This window comes from Oenanthe melanoleuca, chromosome 2 (assembly GCF_029582105.1).
Source record: "Oenanthe melanoleuca isolate GR-GAL-2019-014 chromosome 2, OMel1.0, whole genome shotgun sequence".
Taxonomy (NCBI): domain Eukaryota; kingdom Metazoa; phylum Chordata; class Aves; order Passeriformes; family Muscicapidae; genus Oenanthe; species Oenanthe melanoleuca.
This window is the reverse complement of record NC_079335.1, coordinates 118415141-118434322: the sequence shown is the minus strand read 5'-3', so window position 1 is coordinate 118434322 and position 19182 is coordinate 118415141. Positions and strand designations below refer to the sequence as shown.

Sequence of the window (19182 nt, the reverse complement as noted above, 5' to 3'; positions counted from 1 at the left end):
CAGAGCTAAATATCCAGAATAGGAAATCTCAACTCATAATAGAATCCTGCTTACTCTCTTAGAGATGCATGCAATCCCACAGCTGCCAAGCATACACCAAAATATCAAGTGTTAAAACACATGTCCTTGGCAAACTGGACAAATCATCAGAAAAAATAGACTGTTTCAGTGCTTGAGTTTCAAACTCTTGTGATGTTGAATACTTCAGTGCACCCAGTTCAATAAAGATCATTGCTACAATTATTTGGAAAATGGTAGGGCTTTAGTTTGCATTTATTGTGTGACCCATGGAATTATTGAAGTTACATGGAAGAGGAAATGGGAATGGTAAATGCTTTATTATTAATCAGTCATATTATGACTCAGTCATGGGTTAAGAAATTAGAAATGCATTTGTTGAAGTACTAAAGATCTTTAAAAAAATTGTGGCTAAATAATCTCTACATCTTTTTAAAGTATAATAATCTTAGCTGAAATCTGTAAGTGTTGATAGCTGAGGCACTGCTAAATGTCCTATGCTAGACATGGCCCACTTCTGAGTTTAGGGTAGACTTATCTTCTAGAAGCATTTACTGAACTGTAAGTAATTCACACTGTGGTGTACAAAGCCTAGAATAAACACAGCTCAATCTCACTTAAAGGATTCATTAACTTCTGGGTGGAGTGTCTGAAGCAGATATTCAACTTTCTCAGAGAAAAAAAAAGAATTCAGTACTGACAATTCCTAACCATCAGCAACCTCTTCTTTGCTCTTCTTGTTGAAGGACTGCTTTGCCCTGATATCTAACCTAAATCATCTTTCTGTTCATTATCATTTTCTGCTGGATATTTTCCAGCTGGCTCACACCCTTCATTAAATCTTTTGCCCAAAGCCAGGTTCATACACTACCTGAGGAATTTGCAGTGCTGAGCAGAGCAGAAGGATTATTTGCTATGCTTTGCAACCAGTATTCCTGCCTAGTGTATGTCAGGAGGGTGTTTTGCAACAACATGACATTGCTGCAACCGGTGACTCCCTGCTGAGTTTAGTTCCTAGAACTTGTTCTTATTGAATATTGCCCTATTTTTTCAGACAATTTATCCAGTTAGTCAAGGTAATTTTGAATTCTAATCCTGTCCTCGGGCATCCAGTCTTTCTCAACTTGACATTTTCTGGAAATTTAATAAGCATGCTCTTCTTCCCATCTAGGTCATTAATGAAAATATTGAATATAACACAGCCAGGGCGAACTCTTGCAGAATTTCATTTATGCATCTGTTTTATGAGAAATTCATGGAAGAGCAAGCAGTAAAAGTTAGTGGGCAGATGCATCTAACTGTTACAATTATCTCTTCCAAGTCAGCACACTTTGACTGGAACACAAACAATTCAGATTCAAGCTGCACAGTTTAAAAATCTAAATTTGATTGCATCTGTTCCCATCTGAGCAGTCTGTTTCACAAGGGACCCATTTCAAAGCTCATTATAGCTAATGAATGGCTCCTATAAATTTCAGTGGGCCATGAATCAGGGTTGAAAAAAAAGCTAAATATGATCCTTCACTGTCACTAAAATAAAGTTTTGCAGAAGTCAGCATTAGATTGTTTTAAAAATTATTTTGATTACTTAAATTAGTAAGTCAGCAAAACTGGTCAAAAATTGATTTTTCTCAAACTTTGTATTTTCACCAAATGATTAAGGAATAAATTAAATACATTTCAAATTTATTGTGCAAACATCTAAGATAAATGAATTACCCACTCAAACGTAATTATCTAAAAAATATCTCAGCATGAGCTGATGGTGGGCCTCACTGGAACAGATCTGTGAGTTCAGAGTCAGCCTCTTCTACCTCTCACAGAGTTTGAAAGGTTAAATACAGATTAGAGTTTCCTACAGCCTCTGGCAGTCAAATAATTTTGCAATTTTGTAGCTGATGGCTTATCTACATAGATTCAGAGATAGTAAACTCATTGTAGAGGACTGCTGTGATTACCCTCAAATTATGCACCAGGGAGTCCCTTAAACTAATTTCTGCCTAGACTACATTTTATTTCCTTAAAAAAATAAAAGTGGTTGAAGAGTTAACAGAAGCAAGAATTTTACTGTAGTGGTTTTTTTTGGGTTTGTTTTTTTTTTTTTGATGATTCCAGAAAATGGTTATTTTAATTCCCATGACTAGTTATCATCACAGTTAGAATTTCACAGCCTGGAGTCTAAACTTGGCTCATTTCAGCTGAGTTCACACAGAATAACCCTTGAAGGATCACAAGAGCCTTCCCCTTTTATATTTCTGTTTTCCATACAATTACTTTAGGTGTAACCCCTAATTCTCCTCTTTCCCTAGATAGAATAAGTCTCCTTAAAGTCTTTTTTATCCAGTCCCAGTTGTGGATCTTCACTAAATATCCTTATATTTCCTGCATCATCCTTCAATCTGACTTCACCAGAAATTTTTCACCAGATTCTAGTGCTGTCACTAAATCACAAGCTGAAGAAATCACACAAGCTGTGTATCTTGAGCAGGGTTTTTAAAAATAGCTTCATTTCAAATGAAGGTGGTGAGACCCTGGAACAGTTTTTCCAGACATGTTTTGGGCACCCCATCCCTGGAGGTGTTCATGGCCAGGCTGGAAGCATCTTTGAGCCACCTGGTCTAGTAAGATGTGCCCTTGCCAATGGCAGGGAGCTGGAACTAGATCTTTAATGTCCCTGGTGACACAAACCATCCTGTGGTTCTGTGAATTAACACTAGTTGTCTGCAACATTCAAATTCAAGTCCTCTGCCCTTACACACTGGAGGCAGGCATCACCACAGTTTCCCATGAAACTCTTCCCATCTCCTACTCTTTGGACTATCTTTACAGATTCTTTCAGCTGCCCTTTTCTTTCCTGCCATATTCCAGCAAGCATTTCTGTACCTAACCTTCCACACTGCCCTCTATGTGTGCACTGCTCTCTGCATTTAATGATGAAGACCTGTTGCTTTCTATTTGTCTGAACTTGCTTAAACCAGGGTAGCAGCAAGTGAGCAGTCACTGATGAGTGTAGAGACTGTCCTATAAAAAGTTGGGGTGACAAAACAAACTGCAAAACAGATTGTTCCTTCAAGGGGGAAATGGGAGGTAGGATGGAATAGAGGAAGACTATTGAGAGACAGGCTAGAGTCCTGTCTTCAAATAGACAGATTGTGTTTGTTACAGATAAGCTTATAATATTTCCCCTTTGTATTTTTTACATCAAAACTTATTCATATTTCAGTTTGTTTGTTTGTTTGTTTTTTGGGTTTTTTTTGGTTTTTTTTTTTAACTGTAAGAGAGTTATCTTTCTCTGAATTTCAATTACCTGGATTGTCCTCTTCAGGGTGCCTTATGTGTCAGGTCTTCTGTTCATCCATCACTTTGCTATGGGAAGTATTCCTCTTCTATGGGTGCAAACTGACAATGTCAGAAGGGTTTTGCTGCTTGTTTGCACAATGCTGAATATTTTCCTTGTATGACACAGTTTAATAATTTGGTGGTCTAGCAGGAAATATCTGATTTGTAGCTTCAAATCTGGAAAAAAATCTTAAACCCTGTAACAGCTGTGAACCTCCAGCTGGGACAGCCACTTATGTACCCTGCACAAAAATACTGCTTTTCAGCTGGGCCCTCCACCCTCTTGTCCTGCACACTTGTTTTGACTTGTTTCAGGTGCTTTAGGAAACAAATTGTGAATATGCCTGAGGGAAGGGTTTCTTTGCAAATTCTCAAGTAGACACTTGCTGTGATAGTGTTGCTTCCACATGAGCTTTGCCAGAGAGTCTAGCCTATCATCCTATGAAAACATATTTATCTTTCAGTAGACAGGACAAGTATTGACCTGAGCACACAGCACAAGACCTGCAATGCTCACTGAAGTTTTCATGCTAATGCTAAATCTAATTAGCAATTAGTAAAAAGATCTTTTTTGGATCAAAAATATAGGGAAGAAAAAATCAGTATATTCTTATAGACTTCACTTGTGATTTTTAGCTAGCTGCCTCAGCATCTGTTTTTTAGTTTCTCTTTCAGGAAGAAAAATTGGGCACTTTTTTGTGGAAAGCGCTGTGAAAGTGTGAAAACCTTCTCAAAATGATTTCACAAATAAAGCAAAGTAAACCTGTCTTCTCATAAAAATTGCCAGGTTCATAACCTGGTGAAGACTGAGTTTGACTAATTTAGATTTTATTTTTATTACAACACAGTGTGAAACAAACCATTTCAGTCAAAAGTCATCATTCCATGATACTTTTTCAGCTAAACCAGCTGAGATTTGATAATTGCAACTCAGCCTAGGAGAGGAAGGCTTCCCAAGGCAACCAGGAGGAAGTGAAAATTGGCTCTGACAGAATTGTATTGCAGGTATATTTGATGTTTATGCAACATGCATGTGTGACTGAGACTTTTGTCCCTCCCTCAGCATGTCCCATACTTGGCTAAGAAAAGTCACTTTTTGCTTGGAGGCACAACTGCAGTTCCTGATTTTGTGCCCAGCAGCACTGCCCTTGTGAGGGCAGGGATGGTCATCCACCAGCTCCCCTTCCTCCTGCTGGTTTAACCAGACCTCTGACTCTTCTGATTCATTCTGAAGGTCCTAAGCTCCCTGTGTTGGTAGAGTTGCATAGACAGGAGATTCTATATGCTTAGATATATAACTTTCCTGTTGAATTTTAAAAATGGCCTGTTATCCCAGAAGTTCATTTGAGCTGCAGTATACTTATGCACATCTCCACTTTCTTCTACATAAATGTGTGCTTCATGCTGCTGCATTGTCTTCCAGGAAGAAGGATCAGAGCTGCTCCTTACACAGTGGGGAAGAGTTTCTTTTCAGCAGTCCTAAATCCATTCTAAATTTACAGCTTTCCACAACTTCTCTAGTCCTGTGATACAGAATGTCATCACAATAGAGGTTTTATACCCCCAGCTTCCCACGGGGAGGAATGAAACTGGTCCTGGTGGCAGGATTTGTAATATGTGAGGTGCCTTCCCATCAGATAAAAGTGAAATCTAAGGTACTTATGCTCAGAGAAAATCATTGACTTAACTTTATCAAACAAAAAGTATTCCAGAATTTTTCCACATGCAAAAACAAGTTGTAAGGCAGTGTATTTTAAGAAAACTAATCTACAACTCAGTAACTTTAGTTTGCAAGCTATTTCTACCAGATTCTGAATCAAATGGTCTTTTGTTAATTAATTAGTTTATGAATCTGAGTTAAGTGTGCTACCATTCCCTTCTGAATTTTCCTTATTAGAACTATCCATCTCACAGCCTCAGCTACACAGATCAGCTTTACTGATGGGTACTTGTCAAATATAAATGTAACCTCAAGGTACAGGCAGACTCTAGTCATACTAGGGATGTATTCTTGTATTAGTCAAAAAATGTAAAGACTATTCTGAGTTCATTAAAATCTGTTTGCAAGTGTGCACATGTGCAAATAAATTCATCTGTAGTTTGAAGTGCAAAGTAATGGAAGTAATTCTCATATAAGCAACCCACCAGTCACCCTTTGTACCTCTCCTCATAGGAACACTTGTATCTGTTGGCTGGTTTGAGGTCCAATTAGCTTACTAAAAATGAAGAAAATAATAAGCTAAGTAGTGGAGCTTATTCCTGTATCCCAATTAAAGAGAAGGCCAACCTCATGCCTTGCTACAAGTTAAAGTTTCTCTCCATGCTGGCAGCTTTGTTACTGCTCCTGTTTCAGAGGATCAGCATTTACATCTCTGTTGAGATAGAGATCTCTTTCTTCTTTGGCATGAATACAAGAGAAACCACACATCATTTGATCTCTGGAGCAAATGCTTAATTTTGTCAGTGTGCATTTGGCAGTGAGACAGTGCCTGGGGACAAATGACTGAAATTCTGCTCACTTCTCAGCTTGGGCACCCCTGCTCTGACTGCTTGGAAGTCCTGCCTTGCTGGAGCCCAGGCCAGTGGTGAGTCACAGGAAAGGGAAGCACACCTACCTCTCATCATCCATTAAAAGCAGCTTCCTGTACATGGTGTGGGGAGCTAAATCCTGGTAGAGTACAGAGGGATTCCTCAAAACGTGTGAACAGGGTCAAGCTGGTAAGGGATGAGCAGGATAAGACACCAAAATGGCCATACAGAGCCTGAGAGCATGTAGGGACATCCATAGCTAGGCATGCAGGGACCTGTACAGTAAGGTGCTTGCAGGGCTTGGCAGAAGCCAAATGCCTGTGTTTTAGTTCCTGCTCTCTTCATTGGGTTTAATCTTACCCCCTTTCTTTTCTTTTTTTTTTTTTTTTTGTTCCCAGAAAGGGGAAAGGCTTTGCCTACTTTCTCTGCTGGTACTGTGCTCTCTGGAAATGCAGATTTTGCCTCAGAAAATGGAAATAGTAACCTAGAGAAACCCATGCTATCAGGGGAAGACCACAGTAAGGTCAGCCTTGAAACCCATCCATAATCAAGATCCTTCCTTCTCCCATGAGCTTGCATCCTAAAGCACATTATCATGAATCCTGATGTGTCACTGACTCTTCAGCTCAGTCTTCACCCAAGCAAAGCCCCAATAAAAACAGTGTTTCATGAGAATGAAAATTTGTCCAACACAGACTAAACAGAGATTTTATCAGAGAAGTTATTGCAGTTGGAGTAGAAATGACAGCTGACAAAAAAAAAAAAAAAAAAAAAAAAAAAAAGGGAAGGATAGCAGGTTTAGTGAGATCATGATGACTGCTACAAACAGGAGAGGTGTGGCTAAGTTATGTGCCAAAAATGTATCTAGTTGATGCAGTTATTCCCTTCTGATCTCTTCTGTGCCTGAAGAAACACAATAAATTATATGAAAGTATTTTTAACAGAATTTTCTTGAATTAAGCCTGACTTCAGAAGTGCATTTTCCTCTGCTTATCAAATGGCAAAATCCACACATATCATCTTAAATTTATTGCACCAGATGAAATGTGTGTCTGGCCCACAATCAGTAAGTGCAATTCACCAGCTATTTTACAAAAGGCTGAAATCTTTTCATTCATATTTAGCTGTTGAATCTCTTTCTCACTCCTTTACATGAGAAGAAGTGATGATGTGCACATTATCTTGAGGTTTTGGGTTTCTTTTAAAACTTCTGTTAATTCTCATATGAGCCTTTTGATAGCAGGTCAGCAATTATATTATGAAAAAAACATGTCTTTCTGCCTCCAAATGAGAAAATCAAAACAAAATAGATAAATGCTACCAGATAAAAAGGCTTGTTAATTAGGACCATTAACCATGGGGTTTTTTAAATGGCTTTCATTTTTTATTACATTTTTAAAGAAAGATATTGAAAGTAAGTAGTCTAACCTGTAAAATGTATATTATCTCTAGAACTCAACACAGTTTCTTCTATCATCCACAATCATTTTATGTAGCATTACTGACAAAAGGAAATCATTGCCTGCTGTACATTTAAGATCAAAAAATACTGTGTGAAGAGGAGGAAAATCTATATTCAACTGTATCTATATTCAACTTGAATGTATATGTAATAGATTTTTTTACACTCCCTCTCTGGTATGCCATGATGCTGAATGCAAAGTACTTTGGAATATTTACCTCAGGATAGACTAGAGGATATGGATGTGGAAACTTAGCACCTTAGAAGTCCATCATCTTTCTTACCTGACTCATACAGTGAGAAAATCTTCATGTCTGCCACAGCAACTGAAAATTAACAGGGCCTGACATGAATGCTAGCCAGGTTGTGATTTAATGTCTATAAAACGTTATGAACTCTTACATACTGTGTTTTGTAACTGAACTCATGTTTGGGTTCTCAGTAGCTCTCCAGAACAGAAACAAGATCCACAGCATGACTTTGGCATCAATTAAGCTTTTCTCATTTATGAGTAGAAACAAGTCAGACTGAATTTTTGGGTTTCTGTGTCATGAAGGGAGAAGGACTAGGCAGAACTAAAAACAAATATATTTCACTTACTTTTTTAAGGATGCCCTTGATGAAAGCAATTTTTTCAGGATCCAAGTCTTTCAGAATTCACAGAGCTTTGAGAGCTCTTTTTAAATAAAGATATGCTGCTTGCATGTGTTTTCAATTCATTCATTCATTCATTCATTCATTCATTCATTCATTCATTCTTCTAAGTATTCTGTGCTTGGCAAAACGGGATATAAATTTAGTCTGCAGCTGTTCCCACAGGCTGTTGAGTTTAATTGAAAGTAGAAGTGATCCAGTGTCAAAGTGAGCATTAAAACAGAAATCTGGAAATCTTGGGCTTGGTGCATGAGCCTGAACTCCCTAGATGCTGAGCCAGGGCTGTGTCACTGTAAGTGTGTCACACCAGTGCTCTGGAGGGGAGGAGTCCTGACTCTGCACCCCTCTAAAAAGTGAGACCTGTGTTTGTCCTAACACAGAAGATGGCTGTACAGACTTAGCAGTATGCCACTGCACTCAGCACAATTGAAAATTCTGTTTGGCAAGTATTTTCTCAATTTGGCTTTGTCCTTTCATATGTATATGGATAAGCAAATTAAACCCCATTCTTAGTGTGGTAATGGTTGGGCTATGCAAAGCAAAGCAAACACACACAGCAGACAGTGGTGCTGGCTCTTACTCATGTTTCAGGTACTAATTTATTACCAGCTAAGGATTTCCTCCTTGGGGCAGCCTGTTTGCATTGCCCACCTAAACTTCACATCAAATATAGTACCATTTGTTGTTCAGGAATTCCACTTTATAGGCCATTCATTTATCTGAAGAAACCAAAAATCACTACTGGCAAATAATTGTGGCTGGCCTCCTAGCAAAAGAGAGGTTCACAGGATTCACTTGGCAGCTCTGAGAAGGCAGTTTAGTGAAGTGTGGTGGTAATGTCTTTGCAATAGGCAAGATTTGCAAGGATAGGCAGCATCCTCACAACAGGTCGATTGCTTTAATGGAGAAGAAAATCTTCATACCTATTGCCAGGCATCCATGTCTGACTTTCGAGTATGAGCATGAAAATACCTAAAAACAAAAAACACAGACAAACAAAAACAAAAAAAAAAAAACCACCTCAAAACAAAACAAAATAATCCCAAACTTCTGAAAAGTAGAGGAGAGAAGGCGACTAAGGAGTTAAAAATTTCGAGAGCTGTGTAAAAAGGGACAATAGTGCAAAGGGGAAAACCCTGCAGTTCTGAGTGTTAGAACTTCTTCGAGTAGTTAACTTCTTCCGAGAATTAAAAATCCGACTCCTGCTCCTTGCAATCGGAGGCAGGGAAGCAGGCAGCGACAGTTCTTCAACACTTTATTTGCAGGCTGAAGGGGTTTTCTTTGCCGCTCGCCTTTCCTTGGAGAGGACACCTTCGCCCGCTGTGCCCATCCCGCTGCATTGCCACAGTGTCACCGTCCCGTCCCCAGCGCCTCCCTCGGGGCTGCCGGCTGCCCCCCTTGCCCTTCCCGAACCGAGTGCCAACAGGGTTGTAAGAGTTTAACAGCACGCTGTACATTTTGATAAAAAAAAAAAAAAAAAAAAAAAAAAAAAAGAAGTTTTCTAAAACTAAACCCGGGAGCAGCGCTAATTAACTGTGGAGTAATTTTAATTGTCAGGAACACACCTTCTGCCTTCCACACGAACAAGTCGGTGAAGAGAACGCCTGAGCTAACCTGAGAAAATATAGGAAAGTACTTTGGAGTGTCTCCTGGGGACAGAGTTTTCTACAATAAAATCGAGGAAGGAAAAAAAAAAAAAAAAAAAAAAAAAAAAGCCGTCTCAGAGATAGTTTTAAACGACATGAATGAGTTTAGCAACTCAGCCAAAAGCCCTTGTCACCCTGTCACCTCCCCCTTCCCGCAGCTTTCAAAGAATTCGGGAATGGAACATCTAAAATAAATCCCTAGTCCTTCCCTAGTGGCTGCTTTCTCATTTCCAGCGTCTCTTCATCCGAGACAAGGAGATCGGCGGGGATCCCCGGCCACCCCATTTCCAGCCGAGATCCTGGGGGCTGCAGGCACCTTCTCCATCTCACCTATTTCAGGCGATTTCACGGGGATTCATTCCCCCATTAAGGCGCGGAGCTGCTCACCTGCCCGCAGAAACGAATTTCTGGACCATTTGCTCTGCAAAAAAATAAGCCCGCCGTCCTAAGGAGTGTCGCGGTGTGTCCCTTGGGGAGCGCAGGGCACTTGGTGCAGAGGGAGAGAACTGGCGGTGATTTGGAGTGAAACACCCCGAGGCTGAAGCAGGTGGCGGGAGGGGTGCGATGCGGGCAGGGCCGGCCAGCCCCGCACGGGTCAGCCCCAGAGCTCTGCCAGAGCTGCCCCCGGCCCGGCAGCCCCGCCGGGGCCGCTCGGTCCCCTCGGGTCCCGCTGCCGACGGGGCGCACACGCCGGGTGGCGCTGCGAGCCCGCGGCAGCTCCGGCCGCTCCGCCGGGGCGTCCGGGGCAGACACCGGGAAGGGGAGCAGCGGGGGGCAGCTAATCGCTCCCGAGAGAAGCACCGGAGCGGCCACGGGGAGAACGACCGGGCGAGGCGCAGAGCCTTCTGCACAGCAGCAACCGGGATGCGCGAGTGGCCGGATGCACTGCCGGCGGAGGGAGAGCTGGTAAGGCGTGGGAGACAGCTGGAGGCACACTGAGAGCATGGGCACACGCCTGCACATCCTCCTGTCTCGAGGGACGAGGACAGGAGTAAAGCAAAGTATGGTGCCGGCAGCAGAAACAATAATGAATTTAATAAAATTATTATTATTATTATTATTATTATTATTATTATTATTATTATTATTATTTTAGAGCATTCTTTTCCTCGCCCCCTCAAAAGAAATTTGCACGGGTTTACATCGTCCCAGAAGCAAAAGCTGTTCCAAAGAAGCCTCCCGCCCAGCCACCTCTCTTCCCAAAACAAGGGATGAGCGCTCACAAGCCTCCTTTCTGCCTCCCCGACCCACAGGGCAGCCCCGAGGCTCCAGCCGGGAGCGGGGGCTGCTCCCAGCATCGCCTCCCTGGGGATACCGACTTTGCTAAGGCGTCGGGACTCCCTGTCTGCTTCTTGCACTTTGCAGAACAGTATCGCTCAGCCTGAAAAGCAGAATTCTCCCCTTGCCAAGACCAAGATTTCTCCACAGGAGGCTGGTCCATTATTCTGCTCCTCACCGGGCCTTGCAGGCAATATAAATATTCTTCTTGGAAAATTGTGCGCTTCTCAAGAAGTAATAGAGGATCCCAGTTTGTTTCGAAATCCGCAAGTGTAAAATGGAATTACTCTGTATTTAGAGTGTCCCACTAAAGCTCCAATGCACTTGCCATTATCCCCTACTTCCCTAATCCCTTTTTAAAAAAAAAGTAATTCCAAGTGGCAGTTAGAAAACCATAGAACAGGAAACACAGTAATTGTCCTAAATAGCGCAGTTTTTCTCAATACACACCTACCGATGTGTAAAAATTTCTCCATACACTTTAGCAAAAAGACAGCCAGCCAGTTTGCTTAAAACGATGCTATAACAAAAAGTGAAAAATGGATGTTCTATTTTTTAAAGTAGATATTGCAAAATGTGATTTCCTCCATGGGATTGTTGAGGAATTTTTAATATATCTTTATGATTTAAAAAAAACAAAAAAGTGTAATGGAGTGAGCTGAGAAAGCAGACGCCAATTTATTCTAAGAAACATAAGTTATTCTGATACAGCAAATGAATTTTGTACTTTTGTCACAAATCTGGCGAGAGCATGAGCAGCTGCACACCTAATTTGTTCACACCTTTTCCCAGCTCCTTCCTCGCAAAGCTAAACCAGAGGTTTCACGGAATGTAACTGAAACGTGGCAGGTTTTGGCAAGTGCATACTTACTTTCAGCCACTCTTACTGAAAGATTTGTTGGTCTGCATCAAGTATCCTTACTCCATCACCTTTACAGCTGTGAACGTGTTGATGGCTGGATTAGCCATCACATCCAGAAATAAAGCTTTTGAGATTTCAGTTCTTGTTTTCTGCTTTCGTATTCCTAGACTGGAATCGAGGAGAAGTCAACACCTTTTGATTCCTGTTTAGTCTCGTCGGGCACAGACCGAGGGTAACAGGAAAGGCACTACCAGCAGGCAAAAATGAAGTGGTGTTTTAAATCACTTCAGCTTCACACATCTCCCATCACTGCTCTATTGAAAATTTAAACTGGAAAATGACAATAAAAAGCCGGAATAATGGGGAAAGCAGGACACGAAATTCGATAGACATTGCTACGAGCTTGAAGGGAAGCGACTTAAAAGGTCAGAGAGCAAACGGGAATGGCCACAATCATCTGAAGGCAGTTGGAAGGTAAGTTGATGGACACCGGTTTGACCTGCAGGTCAGCAAACTAGTTTAACTCTACCTTGATCTGCACAACGCAGAGACAAGTTCCCGGCTCCTATCAAGCAACTCAATGCCCTTATCTGGAAGGGTTTAGTAAAAGTAAATCCACTACAAAAAGGAGCTATTCAGCCCTCGAGTGCTGGGTTTTGCTGGTAAAAGAAAGGAAAAATATGTGTGTTCTCACACAGCCTGGATCCAAACTGGCGGCTCCCAAACAGCACCAGCACACACTCCTTCCTGGGCAAAGGATGAGTTTTGCTGCTGGCTCTATCCCACTGCCAGGCAGTCCTGAGATGGAGCAACCAGTGCCCTAAAGAGAACGTCAAGCTCCTGGACAATAGCATTTTGATAACGCTCTCTTTTCAGCTGGATATCGGAGAAGCAATATTAGAAATTATCCTCTGCTCCATTACCCATTTTACTAGGTGCTCAGACCATTTCATCATGAGCAAAATTTCCAAGTAACATAACCATTCACTCCCACTGGGGAAATCAGGTGCTGCTACGCCACTCCATTTACATGACATTAAAAAACAAACAAAAAACCAGAGCAAACTGTTGCTGTGTTTCAGTAGCAAACTTTGCAGGCTGTGTTTGTAATGAAGAAAAATCCGAATGCAGCTTGAAAAAAAGTCAACCAGAGGAACTCTTGTTTCTAGTGGTTGTTCACAGTCCTGTCTAACCCCTACACCATGCAGAGGACCAAATCTTGAACGCATCTGCAGTTGACCACTCTGTACTTCTTTGCCCTGTAGATTAATACCTGCTGTTTAAGGTACTACTAACAACCATGTGTTTTACATGTGTGCAAAAAAGACCATTCTGCTATGCAGATTACATGCTCTAGCCCCGATTTTTCAGTACCCCAACACTGAGCACCACCTCCCTAGGTAACACAAGAGGCCAGATTTCCAAACAGAAACAACACGACCTCCACAAACTTCCCCACCCCCATCCCGCCACCCCCCAAAGAAGGTGGTAAAAGCAAGTGTTAGGAGTTTGAGGGGTTTGGTTTGGTTTCAGTTTCGGTTTGGTGTTTTGGGGGGTTTTTGCCAAAAAGCGAAGCAAATGCCAAAGGCACAATTGTGTTTTTATTGATGTCCAGGGAGAGCTCGTGGGAAAGATTTAAAGGACACAACAAGAGCAGCAGCGCTGGACCGGCTAGCTAACAGCACCCCGCAGCCCCTGAAACTGCCCAGATTCCCGGTCCTGGGGGGAAAACGGCCCCGAACAAGAAGGGAGTTTTCACACACAACCGCGAAGTTTCCCAGCTCGGAGACCTGAAGAAGTTAGTGCTCACTATGGCAATTAGCATCGCTCCCAGCCACAACCACCTTACCTCAAAACAAAAGCGGAGGACCACTTTTTATTTCGTCTTTTAAAGCAATAATGACCCTCAGCATTTCAATATTAAGTCTCCTTTCACAAAGGATCTGGCGTGATGTGAAAAATAATTTCAAGGAGGGGGTATATGCAAAGCAGCTTCTCAAACACGCTCCGATTTGTGAGAGGCACTGTATTATTAGTCTGATAAAAATATATATTTTTTAAAAAGGGCTAATGTCCTTCATTTAGTTTCCTCTGATAGTGCATCTTCAAAAGCATGAGCAGAACAACAACTTACCCATTTTAAAGTCTCAAAGCTGCTCTCAATATGTGCTAAAATTTACGTTCATTTTATGCTTACTTTTCTCTGAAACTCTAGAGAGCAACTTATGCCATATGAGTTCAAAGTAAATCATTGACTGTAAGGATGGACTTACAAAGAAGAAAAACAACTGGCTGACCTAAGGTAGAATGTTTTTCTGGAGTTTATTAATACCATTTAAAATATTACAGATAAAAATCAATTACATTTCATGCATTTAAAATGCAAATCTAAAATGTTCCAGCGAAGGGCTTTTCATTTCAATGTGAAATATCCAAATTATTTCAACATTACAATGAGACAATTAGTTTGCAGCATTGCAAACCGCTAATGTAGTGTCAGGAGTGTTTATTAACATTTATCAATATTATTTTCAGGAAATACACATAGGCCAACATTAGTTCAGTTTCACTTGGACAGTTTATTTAATACATGGGTCGTGGCAAACCCACTTTATGAAATATAGGAGAACTCTCACCGTAACTATACCTGAACTGCCAGCAAATGCAAATAAGTACATGCTCCATTAAATTAAATGTCATTCAACATTTATCAAATATTGTTTGCTTAATTACAGTTGTATGCCTAGCTAAATTAATATTCAAGCAAAACCTATATCCTGAAGTGTGATTTGATGCACACTTCAAGAAAGGAGTCCAGAAAAAAAAAAATGCAGTGAACCAGGACTGCAACAAGAATGTTTTCTCGTGACAGGAAAAGAAATAAAAATTCAAAAGGAAAAAAAAAGCTCAAGTGTACTTCAATATATTTTCAAATATTTACTGGAAGAAATTTACAAGAAAAATACTATACAAAATCGTCTCCTGGACAACTGCACCTCACACCGATACACTGGTGGAGTTTTATTTAATTGTTAGCTAATCTAGAACGATTCCCCAGTGGTACAAACCTATAGGTTCAGAAGCATTTTACAAATATTTAATTTTCCTATTCTCCCCCCCGGCCTCCCTTTTTTGGCATTGGAAACACATCTTCGCTTGAAACCCACGGTGCTTCTTCATTCGTCTGAAGTTAAAAAAAAAAAAAAATACTACTTTCAACCTAATTATTTTCAATGCATTTCTCGATTCCTGCTCGAACGAGAATTATACAAACGTGCTGGCAAACGCAGTGAAATTTGGACTCGAGGAGGTAAACGATTTGTTAAAACTGAAAAAAAAAAAAAAAATCAGAGGGAAGGGAAATAAGCACGCTGCCGCTCCGGTGCCGGAGGCAGACGGGCTCTGGGCAGGTACGGGGATGAGAGCAGGTCCGAGCGTCAGCTCGGGCACGGAGCGCGGCTGGCGGCGCTGCCGTCGGAGGCTCCCCCGGGGCACGCTGCCGGAGGGAGGGGGCACGGGCCGCTTTCCAGCAGCAGAGCGACAGGGGACGTGGGTGTTTTTTCCGCTCTAAAAGCAACACGAGGCGGGGGGTCTCAAGGCGAAGGGGAAAGGAGGCCGCCCCACGGGGGGTCGCGGCTCTCCGCCCTCGCCGAGCCGCTCCCCTGCCCCCGTCGCGGGGGTTGCGCGGCCCGGCCGCACCACCAGCCCCGTGCGGGGCTCCGGGAGGGCAGCGGGGCGGCGGCGGGGCCGAGCGCTGTTCTTGCGGAGCCGTGCCAGCTACTTACGTGTCCGCGTCCCCGCCGCGGGGCTGCGCGCTCGGGGGACCAGGAGGGCGGCGGGACTGGGGGCGCGGCGGCCCCGCGCCTCCGCCCGTCACTCCAGCCCGTTGCGGTGGCCGGGCTCGGGGGGCGGCAGCAGCTCCGGGGAGTGGCAGGGCGGACTGCCGGCCGCGCTGTGCTCGCTGTCGGTGTCGCTGCCCTTCTTGCCGCCGGGGCCGGGGCCGCCGCCGGGGCCGCCGCCGCCGGGACCCCCGGCGCCTCCGGGGCCGCTGTGGGTCTTGACGTGCTTGCTGAGGTGGTCGCTGCGCATGAAGCGCTTGTTGCAGACGGGGCAGGCGAAGCGCTTCTCGCCCGTGTGGGTCCGCAGGTGCCGCTGCAGCTCGTCGGAGCGGGTGAAGCGCTTGCCGCAGAAGAGCCAGTTGCAGACGAAGGGCCGCTCGCCCGTGTGCCAGCGCAGGTGCGCCTTCAGGTGCGAGGTCTTGCCGTACACCTTGCCGCAGCCGGGGATGTGGCAGCTGTGCAGCCCCTTGCGGCGCAGGCTGGCCCCCGCCGGCCCCAGCCGCTCGGCCTCCTGGCAGTTGGGGCAGTCGCAGGTGGCGCGCCCCGAGTAGCGGCGGGCGGAGGAGCGCGGCGAAGCGGCCAGCGGCGCGGCGGGGCCGGCGCCCAGCATGGAGCCCCCGGCGCCGGCCAGCGGCGAGGGGGCCGAGTCCGGGTAGGAGCCGGGCAGCACCGGCTTAAATCCGTCCATGAGGTGCTGCCCGGCGGGGCTGAGGAGGTGCGAGGAGGCGCCGCTGCTGAAGGCCGAGTGGCCCAGGCCCGAGTAATCCGAGTTGTAGCCGCCCAATGGCGAGTGGAGCGAGGTCTGGAGTCCGCCGGCCGCCGGGTGCAGCGAGCCGGGCAGCGCGGCCGCCCCGTTGGGGCTCTGCACGTCGATCCAGCCGGCGCCCACGTCCCACCAGCTGGAGGCGCCCGCTGAGCCTACCTCGCCGGCGCCGAGCCCCGGGTGCGAGGGCTTGAACCAGGACTCGTAGGGGTGCGCCATGCCCACCCGCGGGTAGATGCCCTGCAGCCCCTCCACCGACGTGTGCACCTTGGAGATGAACACGGGCTGGTGCGCCGCCGCCTCCTGTCCCGCCGCCCCGCCGCCGCCGCCTCCGCCGCCGCCGCCGCCACCGGCGCTGCCCGGCGCCTGGAAGACGGAGTAGTCGTTGGCGAAGGGCGAGCTGGCGGCCGCCGCGCTGCTGGAGGTGAGGGAGAAGGCGCTGGACCCCGGCGAGCCGCCGCAGCTGAACGAGTCCGAGACGAGGGCGGCCGCCGCCGCCGCCGCCGCCGCCGCCGCCGCCGAGGAGCCGTTCCGCGCCGCGCCCGCCACGCCGAAGCCCGGGAGGCCGGAGCCCACGGCGCCGCAGCTGCCCGCCGAGGCTGAGGAGGAGGAGCGTTTCCAGGGGTGGAAGCCTTTGCCGAAGGAGGACGCGCTGTCCGAAAGGGCGGACGGCGAGGGGCTGGGGCTGCCGATCTTGTTGCAGGTCGCGGCGAGCATGGCCAGCGGCGTGGAGCCTACCCGCGGTTCCTCCTGCGGGCACAGAGGGGAGAGGGCCGTCCCGCCGGCGTCAGGGATGGAGCGGCCCCGCGCCGCCGCCCCGCGCCCCGCGTTCCGCGCCCGGCACCGCTCCGCTCCGCCGCCCGGCCCCGCTCCGCTCCGCTCCGCCGCCCGGCCCCGGGCGCAAAGTTTCGCGACTCCCGCGGGAGGATCCCCTCGCTGGGGCCGGCACCGCGGTTCTGCTTCCAAACGCCTTCCGGGGCTTTTTTTTTCACCATCCGACTCCCCTCCCCCGAGGGAGTTCAGGAGGGGTTAAAAAAGGGGGAGAAAAAAAGAGAAGGAAAAAAAGTTGTGTCTGTTACCGTAGCTTTAAAGATGCCCCCGGCACGGCGGCAGCTACGTTTCAGCCTGCTCCCTTTTCCCGGGACGTGGCCGGTCCCCGTCCCTCAGGCCAGTAAGGCTGTTTTCTTAAATATAGAATCGCAGGACTATCAAATTACTACCTTTTTTTTTTTTTTTTTTTTTTTTTTTTTTTTTTAAGCGTCCTTTAAATCAGCCTAATTTACGTAGCAACGATAATGAAACACATATATAAATTTAACATATGTCAATATGTATGCATACACGAGTCGAACGTACCTGCTAGACACGGTGGGTTGTGTTATTTTAAAGGGAAATAAAAAGCCAGAATCTGTTGCAAATTTTTTTAAAAATTGCACACAAAAAATCACCGATAGTGCTGGGTTTGGGATTTTTTGTTTGTTTGTTTGTTGTTTTTTTTTTCTTCCAGCAGTCACATGTAAAGAAGAAAAGCCACTTCTTCGGGGGCACAGGAACAGCACAGCCCAGGCGCTGTAGGTTGTTTCTACAAATGCCCTTAAAACCTTTTCTTGCTCACTGAAAAGTGACTCTGCCCCCTTTTCCCCCACTCACTCTTTCTTTTCTCCTAAATTCACTTGTACTTAAGCTAAAAAAAAAAAAAAAAAAAAAAAAAAAAGGAAAAAGAAAAAAACCCCAGGCTGAATAGAGGAGACTGATAGCCCCGGTCAAGACAGGGGTTATTTTAACCCCCTCCAATCGACAATAAAAAGAAACCAATTAAACCAGCAAGAGAAAAAAATCCTTAGACTCACCCCTAGAAGTGAAGTTGCCATCACACAAAAGTGCCCTCCTCTCAGAGGATCTTTTTTATATTGATAAATCAGAGGCAGTGTTTTTTTTAGAGGTGTGCAATACAATGATCAGTTCCGCCCATTCCACCACAATTGTAGCTCCCTCGCCGGCTTTGAAGTGCCGCTGAGCCACCGCCAGCCAATCCCCGCCACCGCCGCCTCGCTCGCCGACGTGACTGCGTGAAGTCAGCAGCACCGTCGAGCCCGGCCGTCGAGCCCCGCCGGCGCTGATGACCTCACGCACCCACGTCGGAGGGTCCCGGTCCGCAGGGACCGCTCATCCCGGGCCGGGCTGCTCTGTCCCGGCCGCCCCTTTCCATCATCACCCCCCCCGCCGTGTGCGTAATTTGACAACAGTTGGTTTTCGGGGTTTTTCCCGCGAAGGGGTTTATGCTTGAATTTTTATATTATCATCATCATCTCAATCTTACTGTGATTATCGGCACGGGCTGGCGAGAGCGGTAGCATCCCGTTCTATCACTAGCCCCCCTCATTCCCCCCATCTCGATCTCTTCTGGGCAGCCTTTCTTCTCCCGTTGTCCCGGCAAGTGGTGGGGAGACACTTCAGGCCACTGCCGCCTGTCGTTCCCTCCCTCCTCGCCCTGGCCGACCGCGGTTTCAGCCGTGATTCTAGCGGAGCCCACCCGGGCGGCACCGGCACAGTCAGGGGCTGGCTTCTCTCCCCCCGTCCCCCTCGGAGGTGCGCGCTTTGCTCCCCTCGGCTCCTCGCCCGGCCCTGGCTGCTGCGGGGAAGGGCAAAGCCCGCTCCCCCTGTCCCTGGGGGACCCCGCTCGGCCCGGCCCTGCTCGCCCAGGTGCTCTCACCCCGCGGGTTTTCCACGGCTCTGCTTAGCTTCCCAGGGGATGTTTTTCCTCTTTCTCTCGGCTTCGGTTTTGACCCTTT

The 19182-nt window shown here is 46.0% G+C and overlaps 1 protein-coding gene across 1 annotated transcript; it reads right to left on the bottom strand.

The window, feature by feature from the left end:
- Nucleotides 1-15661: 15661 nt before the first annotated feature.
- Nucleotides 15662-18463, bottom strand: SP8 (Sp8 transcription factor). Its single transcript, XM_056484896.1, has 2 exons — nt 18241-18463; nt 15662-17140 (listed from the first exon to the last, which is right to left on the bottom strand). The coding sequence occupies exons 1-2, from the start codon at nt 18259-18261 to the stop codon at nt 15662-15664; spliced, it is 1500 nt and encodes a 499-aa protein (XP_056340871.1). The 5' UTR covers nt 18262-18463.
- Nucleotides 18464-19182: the final 719 nt, after the last annotated feature.

Coding starts and splice junctions, on each gene's coding strand:
- SP8 (XM_056484896.1), bottom strand. CDS start 18,261: ATGGCAACTTCACTTCTAGGG. Junction 17,141..18,240: donor TGGCAACTTCACTTCTAGGG/GTGAGTCTAAGG, acceptor CTGTGCCCGCAG/GAGGAACCGCGGGTAGGCTC.